The sequence below is a fragment of the Giraffa tippelskirchi genome, chromosome 13, assembly GCF_054371585.1.
Source record: "Giraffa tippelskirchi isolate mGirTip1 chromosome 13, T2T-mGirTip1v1.2.pri, whole genome shotgun sequence".
Lineage (NCBI taxonomy): Eukaryota > Metazoa > Chordata > Mammalia > Artiodactyla > Giraffidae > Giraffa > Giraffa tippelskirchi.
Window position 1 is genome coordinate 64072875 of NC_137287.1, and position 15962 is coordinate 64088836.

The 15962-nt window shown below is 36.2% G+C and overlaps 1 protein-coding gene and 1 non-coding gene across 51 annotated transcripts in view; one reads left to right on the forward strand and one right to left on the reverse strand.

Moving 5' to 3' along the window:
* CCDC7 (coiled-coil domain containing 7) overlaps nucleotides 1–15962 on the reverse strand; it is a 248163-nt gene that overhangs the window by 151985 nt on the left and 80216 nt on the right. For 19 of the 50 annotated variants that reach the window (XM_081558740.1, XM_081558758.1, XM_081558754.1 and 16 more), the window contains one exon: nucleotides 4471–4581. The exons of 30 other annotated variants lie outside the window; for them this stretch is intronic. In XM_081558740.1, the coding sequence (XP_081414866.1) occupies nucleotides 4471–4581 (111 nt within the window). Of the gene's footprint in view, nucleotides 1–4470; nucleotides 4582–15962 lie in introns of those variants that run through there. One more of the 50 variants, XM_081558789.1, reaches the window with a different exon arrangement.
* On the forward strand, nucleotides 12537–12672 carry LOC145533593 (small nucleolar RNA SNORA70). The gene has a single exon (XR_014074182.1). It is a non-coding gene; the product is annotated as a small nucleolar RNA SNORA70 (small nucleolar RNA).

Below are 15962 nucleotides of genomic sequence, written 5' to 3' on the forward strand. Positions count from 1 at the left end.
TCAGACATGCAGATGACACCACCCTAACAGCAGAAAGTGAAAAGGAACTAAAGAGCCTCTTGATGAATGTGAAAGAGGAGTGTGAAAAAGTTGGCTTAAAACTCAACATTCAAAAAACTAAGATCATGGCATCTTGGTCCCATCACTTCATGGTAAATAGATGGGGGAAAAAATGAAATCAGTGACAGACTATTTTCTTGGGCTCCAAAATCACTGTTGACAGTGACTGCGGCCATGAAATTAAAAGATGCTTGATCCTTGGAAGAAAACCTATGACAAACTAGACAGTGTATTAAAAAGAAGAGACATTACTTTGTTGACAAAGGTTTGTCTGGTCAAAGTTATGGTCTTTCCAGTAGTCATGTACAGACTTGAGAGTTGGACCAAAAAGAAGGCTGAGCACCGAAGAACTGATGCTTTCTAACTCTCAAGACTGTTGAAAGTCCCTTGGACTGCAAGGAGATCAAACTAGTCAATCCTAAAGGAAATCAACCCTGAATATTCATTGGAAGGACTGATGCTAAAGCTCCAATACTTGGTCCACCTGATGTGAAGAGCTGACTCATTGGAAGAGACCCTGATGCTGGAAAAGATTGAGGGCAGGTGGAGAAAGGGCAATAGAGGATGAGATGGTCAGATGGCATCATCGACTCAATGAACATGAGTTTGAGCAAACTCAGGGAGATAGTGATGGACAGGGAAGCCTGATGTGCTGCAGTCCATGGAGTGGCAAAGAATTGAACACGACTGAGTGACTGAACAACAACCCCATCTTAGGCAAGAGAGTAGGCACAAAAACATTCACAAAAATTTCAGTAGGCTTTTTTCTCCTATTTGTATCAGTTAAGTGATTGTGAAACAGTTTTAGAAGTATTCTAAGATGGCTTAATATATAAATGTGTTGATGTTTCTGAAAGTCAGGATCCACACTGTGGAAGGACATACACATATAAAATGAAGGAAGGCAAGAACAAGCCCTAAGTGTATTACCTGGAATTGAAGGGGTCTGTAAGAACTCAGTTTCCAAATAGGTCTATGTATGGGTATATGCATATACATATATTCACTTTTATGTGTATGTAGTTTAGCTACATATGAGTGCACGTGTGTGTGTGTGTACACACACTGATGCTTCAAGTCTATGTTAAAACACTATATATGACCTTTCATACCATAAGAAATTACAAAACTGTCAGTTCTTATTTGGGGAAGCTTCCAACCCTATAGCAACAATGTACAGCTCCAGGCACCAGTAGTAGTTGCAGTCTGGCTGACCCTTAACCTACACTTCCAGCTGACCATGATCTTAAACTCTTCTGCCCAGGAACCTCCATATAGATGCTTCCTTGAGACACTGTACTATTCAGATGCCCCTACCTAGACCATCTTATTAGGTAGACCTGGAAAACACTGTTCTCAGTCTGACTCAGTGTAAAGAACTTATCCACTCCAAACTCTGCCTCCTTGTCCTTTCCCTGGGCCCAGGGTCCTTAAAACAGTGGGAGCCTTTTGTTAGAGGCAGTGAGATGTTGCCCCCACTCTCTCTTGTCTATAATGACACATCTGACCCTTGCCCAGGGCTGTTCTGTGGGGAAAATGGAAGACTAGTGGAGCTTCAGCCCTTTTCTGTTTAGATTACTGTTTATACTATCAGAATAAATGAATAAAGGCTTAATTTTACTTTGTACAGTTTTTATCTTAATTGGCCAACTTGACAACTATCAGCTCTTTCTCTGAGAAACTGGCACAGTGAGCAAAGTGACCAACGAAACATAATGCTTTTCTGAAAATGTGAAATCTCTTTAGATCCCACAAAACCCTTTTAGAAGGTGTTAGAGATGATTTCTGTCACTCTTGGACTATGTAAGTGGATTACTGCAAGGTTGTCCAATGGAACACTCAGCCAGTAATGCCAATGAGTCTCAGAAAGTGCTGGTGGAGGCCACAGAGCACCCTTAGAAGGTTCTCATAAATTGATAAGACTTTTAGTTTGAGGGAAATATTGGTCCTTCACTTTAATCTCCAAACTCTCATCAGTTTCCCCAATGAGTCAAATTAAGAGATTGAACAGAGGTACTCTAAGAGAACTAGGGAAGTAATTCCTGAGTTCATGGTTATGGTTCTCCAGAGATGGACATAAAAGTCATCAGAGACCCAAAAAACTGAGTTATATACCCTATGACTATTATACTCTATGACTATTGTTAGTTCTAAGTCCTGACAGAGACTAATGACTTTAATGAAAAAGGATGTAAAGGACTTTTCAATCATTGCCCAGCGATCTGAAGAGATCTTCAGAGACTTGGGTCTTACCAGATTCAGATTTCTAGGTTCATTTTTGTGAATCTTATTGGTTATCAAGCTCAATCAAATTTCCTCATAAGTTTGTGTCAGTTAGTAGTCACATAGTCAGATATTAATTGGTAAATTTTCAGGCATCCAAAAATTGGTAGCTGCCAGAAAGAAAAAGTGATAACGCTCCCTCTACTGGATGTTATGGGCAATGACCTTACCTAAAATCTATTGCCCTGATTCCCATACAACAGGGTATCAAAGGAATAAATTAACACTCTCCACCGAGCTACTCTTGTTACACTATGGGCCATGAGGACCTAACATGTAGCTCCACTACAGTCCATTTTGTGGTGGCCGCTATGAATAAATGAAGTGCTATTTTCTTCTATACTTTTATCAATGAATCTTGAGATGGATCAGAAACTAGCATATACACTTATCTTGATTCTCGGCTTTCAAAAATAAACAAAATAGGGCTATACCAAAGCACCTATTTCCCCAGTGAAGATATGAGAACCTATTCCAGGACAAAGTTCGAAAGGCAGTTGGAGGAGAATTACATTTCTTGGGCTTTTTGGATCGTGGTACACTAAAATCTGTAATCCTCACAAGCCCTGGCACTAGAATGAGGGGGAAACAGATAATGCTGTCTATTTTGGGTCCACCACCACAAACAGAAATCTTTTCCAGGCCAGACTATGATATGCTGCATTGTTATTGCCTTCACTGCTGAATGTATTATTGGTAGAGATGTATTATTTAGGTGACCCATCACTCATATTCACTCCCAAGCTGTGACAGGATTTGATAATGTTAGGATATTTTAATGGGGCAGCTGGAAGATCTTGAGCCACCCAACTATCAGAACCTAGAATCCTTATCTATTAAATACAAAAAACAATACTGACATGCTGGGTGTAAAAAATAAATAGCTGCCCTTGTTGCTGAGCTTAAAGAAGCCAACAAATTCCACAGTCTATTTTTGCATTCAATAGCCCCATCAGGAAAAAATAAAACAAAAATAGCCCCATGAGGCCTGTGCACCAAACCTTGGGTGCCTACAGACCAACATGATTAGGCTGCACAGAGTGTAAGTTCCAACCTCACACTGGAATTGTGACTTTCACAGAAGCTATGCCCAAGCTAAAGGAACTCGGTGTATAGCAATCAACAACTTTAATACTTTTCAGCACCTCTCTTCATGCCAATGACGATGATCAATTTACCCCTATGTAGAATTAATTGAAATATGCCACTAATGTCCTTCCACAGGCATCTCTCAATTCCCCATCTGCCTATCTTCACTGGGTAGAGCATGACTGAGATAAAGTCCCACTCACAGAGGGAATGATAGCCTTCCTATATTGATGACATCTTTCTGGTGGGCCCAGACAAGCACCATCCCACAAGGACTGAACATCCTGTTGATCCATATGGGACAACATAGCTGGGCCATTAATATAGACAAGGACCTAGTATCCAAGTGAAATTCCAGTGTGTGACCTGTAGCAGATAAAAATCTTACTCCAGAGGAGATGTTTGCAAATCTTTGGGCCCTCCCTTCCTCAAATTATTTATTTTAAAAGTATTGATGGGACTTTTGATGGGATTCTTTGACTACTAACACATTTGCATGCTGCCTACAGGGATGTGATGGCACATTTCTAAGGAGTTACCGTAAAGGCTACCCCCTTTGAGTGGAGACCCAGCTAAAAAGATGCTCTGGAAGACTTCCAACAGGCCATTCAAGCTCCTTCTCTGGACTGCTCTGAGTCCCCATTTGTTTTCTGAGTTACTTACCTCTTTGTAGCTTACTGACATTGTAGCCTATAGTAAATAGACACTGACAGAGGTCAGAGGAAGCCATTGGTCTTTCGGAGCAGAAATTTCCCAGGTTGGCTGAAAGGTACATAGCCTTAGTGAGGTAACTACTGATCTATTACTGTCCTTAATGGATACTGAGCATAAAACAGTCTTAAGGTCAGAAATTCCAACTAAACTGTATCAAGAACTTCATTTTTGTTTTCAAGCTGCCTTAAGGTATTCACACTTTAAATCAAAATGTAAAATTTTATCCATACAAAACATATGCTGAGCTATATCTTCAGGAAACAAGAAAGATCTGATGAGTTTAATTTAAAATGATATGAAGTTATTTATGACTATGATGCTTACTAGAGAGTCTTTCCTTTTTGAGAGTTCTTTGCTTCTTTATTTGCATTTGGGTTTCTGACACTGAATCCTGATGGTTAAGCATAACCGTTTCATATGGTGCTTCATCATAACCTACATAAAGGATTGCATTTAGTCCACTGAATAGAAAAAACAGATCTACTGTGGAATATCTAAACTTCAAATTTATACAAGTGTACAGCAGAATTTTCTTTCATTTTGATAAAAAATAAATTATCATAATGCTTGATGTGACATAAAGATTGTGAGAAAAGTTTTAGTGAGTGTTTTGAATATATTTCTATCAGTCTCTAGTTTTCTTGGGTTATTTATACTTTAGGTCACTACCAATCATAGGCCAAACAATGAAAACACATAGGCACAAGATTACTCATCATAGCATCATTTGTAATTGCATAATATTCAAAATACCTGAATATTCATAGATCATTGCTTGAATAATCTAAGATATGTACCATAAACTATGATGTTATAAATAATGGTTTATAATGTGACACAAACAGCTGTACATACAGCTGTAAAATGAATGAAAAAGTTATCCAGACATGAAAGAATTTCCAAGAAAGAACGTTAAGTAAAAAATAAAAGTGAAAAAGTATATATTTAGTATATTACCTTTGAGGTAAGAAAGAATGGGAAGTTAAGGGGAAAATATTTCATAAAATATTTTAAATGGTTTGTTTTCTAATGGTGTAAGCTAATCAGTTCTAAAACAATTTAGAGTCTTATAGGATTGAGCAAATGAGTAAATAGGTCAATGTTGTACAAAGTCAGGATTTATACTATGAAAGAAAGGATATGCACATAGGAAGTGGAGGAAGGCAGTGTTAAAGAAAGGAAATATAGAATCAATATAAGAGAAATTTAAAGATTTCTGTAGTCCATTATTTAACTTGAAATTATCAGTGAGAACCCACTAAGGTCATTTATTCTTAAAATGTGGGGGTGTGAGCATGTGTTTTCTATTACTGTCCAATGAAATGCCCTAGAAACAGTGACAAAACGAGTAGCAAAAAGAATGAAAAACTATTTTTCACTAAAAAATATTGAGGATTCTCAGAGACGTGGCTGATTTCACGTGGGCGCAGGATATGTACAAAATAAACTTGGAATATTTTGTCGTACCAAATAGCAAGGAAGCCATCAAAGATGACTAGGGTCATGTCAAAAGGACTCAAGTACAAACAGAAGAAGGTCCCACTGGGCAACGATGATACAATTTGACCTTTCCAAAGAGATAATAACTACAATTGATTGAAATCCATGTTTAAATGCATAAATCTGTGATGATATTTTTAAAGTGATAATTAGTCACCTTCAGAAAATTCACTATAATGAAAATCAACATAGAAAGAAAAAAGCCAAGCATTAATCTTGTTTAAACTATATAATGAGTACCACTGAGAACCAATTAATAGATAATAAGAAGCATCTCCTTATACAAGTACAAAATTTAAAATATCATAAAATCAGATTATCAACATTTTGCTATACTCAATAAATTAGTAGTATAGGTATTAAGTTTCAGTGGCTGCTAATGTCATCACAAGGAAGATAACCAGATTCCTTAAGCCTCTCTACAAAAGGAACAGTACCACCTACAACCCAACAAAGAAATCAAACATAAATCTGATCAACCCTCTGGATCCAACTGCTAGAAGGCAGACGAACACATGCAAAAATTACATCATAATTATATAACCCTATAGGGCAAATGCCCAGAGCTAGGCAGCTCATAGAAATTATATCATAATTATATAACCCTATAGGGCAAATGCCCAGAGCTAGGCAGCTCATAGAAATTATATCATAATTATATAACCCTATAGGGCAAATGCCCAGAGCTACGCAGCTCATAAATTGTGAGGATAATAGAGATACAGGATGAACCAATAAAAAATTTATAAGATATATAAATTTAAAATACAAGTTATACATTATAGCATGTACAAAGACACACTTGGGCCATAAAAGTGTCAACATATGCAAAGAAGTAATTTAATATAAAAATTAGAAGAGTGGTAACTGATGTGGAGATGGGAGGACTATAATAAGACAGGATATGAAGGGCATTCTGGAATGACTGGTAAACATATTTCTTGATCTCGGTAACAGTTCAAGAGTACCACCATTAAACACTTCATGAAGTTTCACATTATTTTATATGGTTTTCTGTACTTAAGTTTTAAAAAGCTAACTTTTCATTTTATGGGGGTCATCTGAGTCTTTTATTATTATTATTATTGATGTTATAGTTGATAATTTAAAAAGTAGTCATACAAAGTAATTTAATTAGAAGTTTAAAAGAAGGGAGTGTCAATGTCACAGTCCCTCTTTTCACCAGTTAGAATTCACTATTTCCGTCTACTCCATTTTCTCAGTAGTCATGTATAGATGTGAGGGCTGGACCATAAAGAAGGCTAAGCACTGAAGAATTGATGCCTTCGAACTATGGTGCTGGGGAAGATTCTTGAGAGTCTCTTGGACTGCAAGGAGATCAGACCAGTCAACCCTAAAGGAAATCAACCCTGAACATTCACTGGAAGGACTGATACTAAAGCTCCAAAACTTTGGCCACCTGATGCAAAGAGTTGAATAATTGGAAAAGACCCTGATGCTGGGAAAGATTGGGGGCAGGAGGAGAAGGGGACAGCAGATAAGATGGTTGGATGGCATCACCGCCTCAATGGACATGAATTTGAGCAAACTCCAGGAGATAATGAAGGACAGGGAAGCCTGGCGTGCTGCAGTCCATGAAGTCGCAAACACGACTGAGAGACTGAACAACAACTCCGATTTTAGGAGAACGACTGCTCTGGGATTTGAAGAAGCAGTAGAAGCCTGTCAATAACCAAGTGCTATTGTTATTAGTGTTGTTTTATAAAAAGCTAAATTTTTTTAAATGGAAGGAATTGCACTGGACTCCATCAGAAACTTGTGAAAATGCCTGTCTGGGACCACTTTAAAAATTATATTGTATCGCTTAATTATCAAAATGATTCCTTGAAGCACATATTATTATTCTCCTCATCTGTACTTGAAAAAACTGAAGAGCAGAGAAAGTAGTTTGACCAGTCATATGATTAATAATTGACTGAGCTTAAATTCATACCCAAGAAGTTCAGCCCCAGAGCCTGAGCTCCAAACTACTACTTTTACTTCCTCCAGTGAATAAAGGAAATACAAAAAGAATACAACTATAAAAAACAGACGATATTTTAAAATTATAAGAATATATTTAATAATATATATCTTTGTATCATAAATGATAATAAAGTCTAGATGAAATAAATAAAAAATAAACTGAATGAAATGCAAAAAAAACAAAACAAAAAACTTGAATAGACTAATTCCTTCAGGGGAAGATACCGAAAATCTACTGCTAAAACTGTTATAAGGCTACAGACTTTAAGGGGAAATTTCTATGAAATCAAGGATAACAGAATATCTATGCTATATAAATTTAAAAAAAATTTAGAAAAAGATATTTTTCTCTACTTCATCTTACAATGGTAATAGTACCCTGATGACCACCAAAAAAAAAAAAAAAAGGCCATATCATTTACAGTTGTATCATTACAAGCTATATAAACAGAGATAGGTTAGATTATGTTGAAGTAACAAACATTTGTGAAATCCTAGTGGCTTAAACACAAATATCTATTTCCTGCTTCTACTCCATTAAAATTTACCTAGAGGTTCTGCTTAACATGATCATTTTGGAACTAGGGTCCATATAAATCCTAGAATCTGCAACATTCTTAGCTTTAGTAGCAAAGGAAAAGAGAGAATGAAGGGAAGCATACACTGGCTCCTAAAGCTTCCACACATGACATTCATGCTTCACCGACCTTAGAAAATCACAAAGCCACATCTAAGTTAGGAAATCAGGAGGATGACATCAGGAAGATGGCAGAATAGGAAACCCTAACAATACAACCCTAACCAATTACCTTTGTGTTATTGCGTAAATTTGTGAAACCCTCTATCAATAATCCTTTCTCCCATCACCAGTAATTAGGAAGAGAATGTCAACTTCCAACTTGCCTATGGGAAGGGAAGAAATGGAATGAACTATGTGTTCAAAGTTGGGAGGCTATCTATGGGACTGATTTCTATCTGGCTTGAATCTCAACATTGGCAGGAAAGGGCCCCAGGTTGGGAGCTGCTAAGAACAAAGGTGATAGTATGAGTTAGTCCACACCTAGTGGTCATAGCCACTCTCCCAGCTCAGTGAAAAATAAGCAGGCAAGCCTCCCACCCCAAATTCCCAGGTTCTTTCTGGGGAGGAAAAGAAGTGTAACATTCATCCACATTTCAGCTTTTCAGGGGAATGCCTGAGGCACTAGTTTCTGTATTGTCTGTTTTGATGTATGGATGAGACTCAGTATATTCTAGTTGTTTAGGGACTACTGAGAACAAATATAACACTTTAGACCACTATGCACTCAAAGTCAAAGCTCCTCTCCAGAGCTCAGGACAACACAATTGCAAAAAGAGCTACCAGATTCTCTCTGGAGAAGGAAGGAAAAGACTCAAATATATATCTAGTGTTCAGACATTTCAGAGAACTATGACAAAGGACTAGTATCTGTCTTGTATCTCTCAGAGCACTGACAGGCCTCCACATACATTACATTCCTGGGGATTTCTGAAGACAAAACCAACAAATAAGAGTTGGGTGGTGTGCTGTTCAGATGTCAACACCAAGTGTCAAGGAACAAGAAGAAAGAAACATGGTCCAATAAAAGGCTCCAGAAACATATCTTTAAAAATCTATACATATGAATAACCTGACAGATTTCAAAATGCCCATTATAAAACTCTCAGCTACCTGAATAAAATGTTGTAAGAACAAAGTGAGCATTTCAACAAAGAGAGGAAATACTTTAAACACACTCCAAATTTTGGAGCTAATTGAAATTTAAAAATTTATTAGAGGGGTTCAATAGGTAATTTGTTAAAACAGAAGAAAGAATCAGCAAACTTGAAGACAGGTGAGTTGATTTTATCTAATCATAAAAGCAAAAGGATAAAAATATATGTAAAGAACACAAAAAAGTAATGGGACATCATAAAACAGACTGGGGTGTGTATATATATATATATATATTACAGAGTCCCAGAAGGAAAAGAGAGAAAGGGACAGAAAATTTATTTAAACATAATAGCTTAAAATTCACCAAATCTGGAAAATAAAACTGATACCCAAATTGAAGAAGTCTAACTGCTTCCCAAAAGGAAACCTAAAGAAGTTCACACCAAAACACATTATCATCTAAGTAAAAAAGTCTAAGAGAATTTTGATATCACTAAGAGAAAAGTGATTTCTCACAAACAAGGAACCCCTACAATACTACCAACAGATTACTCAGCAGAAACTTTGCAGGCCAGCAAGTTGTGGGAAGATACAAGCACAGAAAGAAAAAAATCCTGTCAACTAAGAATATTATATCCAGCAAAACAATTCTTCAAACACAAAGCAAAAATAAAGAATTTCCCAGATAGAAACTCAAGAGCTTATCAGCACTAGACTTGCCCTACAAGGAATGCCAAAGGGAGTCATTCAAATTGAAATTAATAGAAGCTAAACAGAAACACAAAAGCATATGAAACATAAACTATAAAATATATTAATAAATACAAAATATAAAAAGATATAATTTGTAACAATAAGAACATTAAAAGGAGGGAAGTAAAACTGTGTGAAGTTGAAATTAAATTATCAGTATAAAACAGACTATTATAACTATAGAAAGCTTTATGTAAGCCTTATATTATAGCAACCACAAACAAAATGCCTATAAAAGATATATAAGGGAAAAGAAGAAAATAAAATGAAAATTTTAAAAAGTCAATAAAGCAAATAGGAAAGAACAAGATGAAAACAAAGACAAAAAGCTAAAAAGAGATTAAAAAAAACTAACAAAATGATCACAGTAAATCTTTTCCTATCAATAAGCACTTTAAATATAAATACACTTCCCAATCAAAAGACACCTATTTCTCTCTCACACACACACCAGTTTTTGAATACCTTAATCAGTTTTTTTTTTTTTTAAAGATCCATTTATGCCATCTAGAAGAAACTAACTTCATGTTTAAAGCTACATACAGGCTTTCTTTCACATTCCTTCCCTCACATTCCTTCACATGAAAGTGAAGGAACTAAAAAGATATTCCATATAAATGCTAACCCAATGAGAGGAGAGTGACAGAACTCATATCAGACAAAACAGACTTTAAGACAAAAGTTGCCCAACGATACAAAGAAGGACATCATATAATAGTAAAAAGGGCCAATTCACCAAGAAGATATAATACTTACAAATATACATGCACCCAATATCAGAACCTCCAAATATAATGAAGCAAACATTGACAGAACTGATAGGAAAAAGAAACAGTAACACAATAACAACAGTGGATTTCAATATCCATTTTCAATAATGGATAGAACATCCAAGCAAAATATCAATGAGGAGTGATATCAAAATGGCAAAATAGGACAATTCTACTCTTTTCCCCAAAGGACACTAATTTTCACAATTATACTCAGATGAAAGTGTCTGTGAAATTCTGGGAATATAGCAGAGGATTTCCAGCACAGTGTTGGAGCTATGATAACAACAACAAAAATCCAATATTTGATGCGATAAAGAGGGTAAAAAGACTAGCTACTCTTTACCCACATCACCCCAAGGAAGCACAGCTCAGTTGCAAGAGAGACTTTCTTGGCCTATCATTTTTCTCATGGGAGAAAATGAGAGCATGTGAGTGACTGACTGGCTTTACTAGCTATTCAGGGTGAACCAAAGAGCCCAACTTTTTTCTTACTCTATTCAGAAAGGTGAGGTGCCCTAAAAATTAGTAAGTACAAAGGGGTTTGGAGAACAGTATCCAGGACTCTTGGAGGTATCAAAGAAATGTTATGGGAAGAAGCACATAAAATTTTAGCATGCAGCACCACTTTAGGGAAAGCAAACGAACAGGAGTCTGTCAGCACCCAGCATGACTTTGCAGGATTGAGAGAAGGCACATCTTTATGAATTCCCCCTCCCTAAAAATGTGACAAGAAGTGTGGAGTAGGCACATCCCTAGAACAGGTCTGAGAAAGTCCCAGAATACTCAGCAGATTGGACAGATGAAGGTATTTCTGTCAACAAGCCAATAAGTAAAAACTGAAAGATGTGCCTTCAGCTCAACAAACACAAAGCCAGGAAAGCAAGATATCAAGGTACATTAAAAATCAAGGAAACATGACATCACCAAAGAAATAAATAATTCTCTAGTAACCAAGCCCAAAGAAATTAATTTCTGCACTTAGCCTGAAAAATAATTTTCAAAAACTGTTTAAGGAATCTCTCAGAAAACACAATCCAATAAAATCAAGAAATAATACATGAACAAAAAAGTTTAACAGAGATAAAAAAAACAGTAGAGTATCAAACAAACTATGGAGCTGAAGAATATAATTAACAAAATGAAAAATGCAAGAAAGAGCATCACAATCACCATGCATCAAGTTAAAGAAAAAAATCTGTGAAGTAGATGACAGGTGGATTGAAATTATAAAGTAAAAGGAAAACAACAACAAAAGAATAAGAAAGAATGAAGAAAGCCTACCTGAACTATGGGTTTACAATTAAAAGAAACAATCTCTGCATTATTGGAATTTTTGGAGAAGAGTGGGAGAAAGGGTATAAAGCTTATTTAAAAGTAATGGCTGAGAACTTCCATCTGAAGAGAGATTTGGACATCTAGGTTCATGAGCTAATAAGTTACCCCAAAATTTCAACCCAAAACGAACATTTCCAAGACACATTATAAAAAATGTCTAAAATTAAAGACAAAGAGAATTTTAAAACCAGGAATAGAAAAAAATTCCTCATGTACAAGGGAGATTTAAGTCTATCTGTGGATTTCCCAGCAAAATCCCTGTGGGCCAGAAGACAGTGGGATATGTTCAAAGGGCTGAAACGGAAAAAAAAACTTTCAATCAAGAATATTTTAACTGGTAAAAGTATCCTTCAAAATTGAGGGAGACTTTGCAACCAGTTAAGCCAACTGCACTCTTTTCCCCATGGGGACTCAGCGTGCAGTGGCTGCACACAGCAGCCTCCTCGGCAGTTTATGCAGCCTGGTGTCTTGTAGAGGTTGCCCTAAGGGACTCTAGAGTCAGCCCTTTCCAGTAAACATTCATGAATGGCAGGCTGTCCCCAGTCCAGGCTCCAGATAGGTACGTGCAGTGACTTTGGAAAGCCCCAGGGCACAGTGGCCAGGGTCTGCGTTGGGCAACTCATAACGTCCATCCACACCAAGCTACAGAACAAGAAGCATGCAATTGAGGCCCTCTACCAGGCTTCCCTTGTGGCTCAGCTGGTAAAAAATCCACCAGCAATGTGGGAGACCTGGGTTTGATCCTTGGGTGGGGAAGATCCCCTGGAGAAGGAAAAGGTTACCCGCTCCAGTATTCTTGCCTGGAGAATTCCATGTACTCTATAGTTCATGGGGTCACAAAGAGTCAGACACTACTGAGCAACTTTCACTTTTTCACAGGGCCAAGTTCCCTGGCCGCTAGAAGATTTTCATGTCTAAGAAGTGGGGATTTACTAGTTTAATGCAGATGAATTTGAAAACATGGTGGCAGAAAAGCAGCTCATCCCAGATGGTTGTGGGGGTCAAATACATCCCTAACCATGGCCCTCTGGATAAATGGTGGGCCTCACATTCATGAAAGTCTTGGCACTGTCTCCTCCTTACTGATGCCCATCAATAAATCCTACTTCCCTGTCAAAAAAATAATAATAATAATAATGGAGAGACAGACTGTCACAAACAAAAGCTGAGAAAGTCATTCATCACTAGACTAATATTATATTAGAAATGCTAAAATTACTCAATGTGAAATGAAAGAATGCTAATTAGTAACATATGAGCGTATGAAAATGTAACACACACTGGTAAAGGTAGATATATAGGCAAACTCAGAAAAATCTAATACTGTAATATAGTGGTGTGTTGATCACTCAGCTCTGAATACCAAAGCTAAAGGACAAAATTGTCAAAAGTAAGTTGCTACAATAATTTGATGATGGATTCACAATATAAAAAGAGGTAAACTGTTATATCAAAATATTGGGTGGTTGTAGAAGGGTAGCATTTCTATATGTAATCAAAGCTAAGACATTATCAGCTTAAATAGACTGTTACATATATAAGATGTTTCATGTAAGCCTCGTGAAATGATAAGCAAAATCCTACAGTTGATACTTAAAAAATCAAGAAATGGGATGTAAAGGGTACCACTAGGGACAATCACTAATTCACAAAGGAAGACAGAAAGAGAGGAAGAAAAGAACATAGGAAATACAAAATGGTCAGAAAATAATAAGAAAGCATTACCCAGTCCTTACCTCTCAATAAATATTTTCAATGTAAATGGAATATATTCACCAATAAAAAATTTAAAGTGGTTGAATAAATAAAAACAAGATCCAAATACATGCTGTCTCTATAAGACTCACTTCATCTTTAAGGACACATACCTGGAAAATCCCACAGACAGAGGAGCCTGGTAGGCTGCAGTCCATGGGGTCCCTGAGAGTCGGACACGACTGAGTGACTTCACTTTCACGCATTGGGGAAGGAAATGGCAACCCACTCCAGTGTTCTTGCCTGGAGAATCCCAGGGACAGCAGAGCCTGGTGGGCTGCAGTCTATGCGGTCGCACAGAGTCAGACACGACTGAAGCGACTTAGCAGCAGCAGCAGCCTCAGGCTGAAAACATGAAGAAGACATTCTATGCACACGGAAACCAAAAGGGAGCAGGGGAGCTATACTCCTATCAGAAAAAACAGACCTTAAATCAAAATCTCTAATAAGAGACAAAGAAGGTAATTATATTATGATAAAGGGGTTAATTCATCAAGAAAACATAACAACCATAAATACAAATGCTCTCAACATCAAAGCATCTAAACATGTTAACACATGATTAACTGAGGGATTTTTGCATAAACAAACCAGAAACTAAATTCCTGTGGCCAGCAATTTGTTATGTAAGTGAAAATACTGAAACATCGACAGTCAATGTTCAGGTAACAAAAGATGTATTAATACGTCTCTGGTCAATAAGTCGCTAAGCAATAATAACAGAACTGAAGAGAAAAAAGGGAAAATACTCCTACAGAAGTAGAGGACTTCAATATATCACTTTCAACGATGGATAGACCATCTGGACAGAAAATGGGTAAGGAAACACTGAACTTGAACTATGCATTAGACCAAGGAGCTCTAAGAGACATACATAGAATATTCTACCAATAGCAGCAGAATACACATGCTTTTCAAGCACACACAGAACATCCTCTAGAGTAGATCATATAACAGGTAACAACTCTTAGCAAATTTAAGAATATAGAAATCATACCAAGTATGTTTTCCAAACCCAGTGGTTCTAGAAAAGAATCCGTAACAGAAGAGAAACTAACATTCACAGGAAAGTGAAAATTAAACAATACACTCCCAATCAGTGAGTAAAAGAACAAATGGAAATAAAGTAAAAAATTATATTGAAACAAATGAAAATAACAACATACCAAAACTTATGATATGAAGCAAAAGCAGTTCTAAGAAGAAAGTTTACAGTAACAAATGTCTTTATTAAGAAAAAGATCTCAAATAAACAACTTGACTTTACAAAAAAAAAAAAATACTAGAAAAAGAAGAAAAAAATCCAAGCCCAAAATTATCAGAAGAAAGGAAACAATGATCAGAGCAGAAGTAGACTGGGAGAACAAAAAAAGAAAACTGCTCTTTATTGATTTTTGAAGTTAAACAAAGTTGACAAACCTTTAAACTAAGAAATAATAAAAAGATTCAAATAAAATAAAAAATTAACAAGGAAAAATTACAATGGATACCACAGGGAAAAAAGCATAAGAGACTACAATAAAAAATGTATACCAACATTGAATAACCAAGAAGAAATTAATGAATTCCAAGAAAGATACATTCTACCAATACTCAGTCATGGAAAAACAGAAAATATGAATAAATCAATAATACTAAGGAAATTAAATCAGTAATAAAAACCTCCCATCAAAGAAAAACCTAGGGTCTGATGGTTTACTAGTTAATTCCACAAAACATTTAGAAAAGAATTAACACCAATCTTTCACAAAGTTTCCAAAAACTGAAGAGGAGAAAACAATCCCTAATTCAATTTATGAGGTTTGCATTACCCTGATAGCAAAGCCAGATACAAACATGATAAGAAAACTACAGGCCAAAATCTCTAATTAACATAGATGTAAGAATACTCAAAAAATTCTAGCAAATTGAACTCAATAACACACCAGAAGGATAATCCATGATCAACTGGGATTTATCTATGGAATGCAAGAGTATTTCAACATACACAAATCAATAATTGTGATATGACATATTAATAGAATAAAAGATTAAAATCA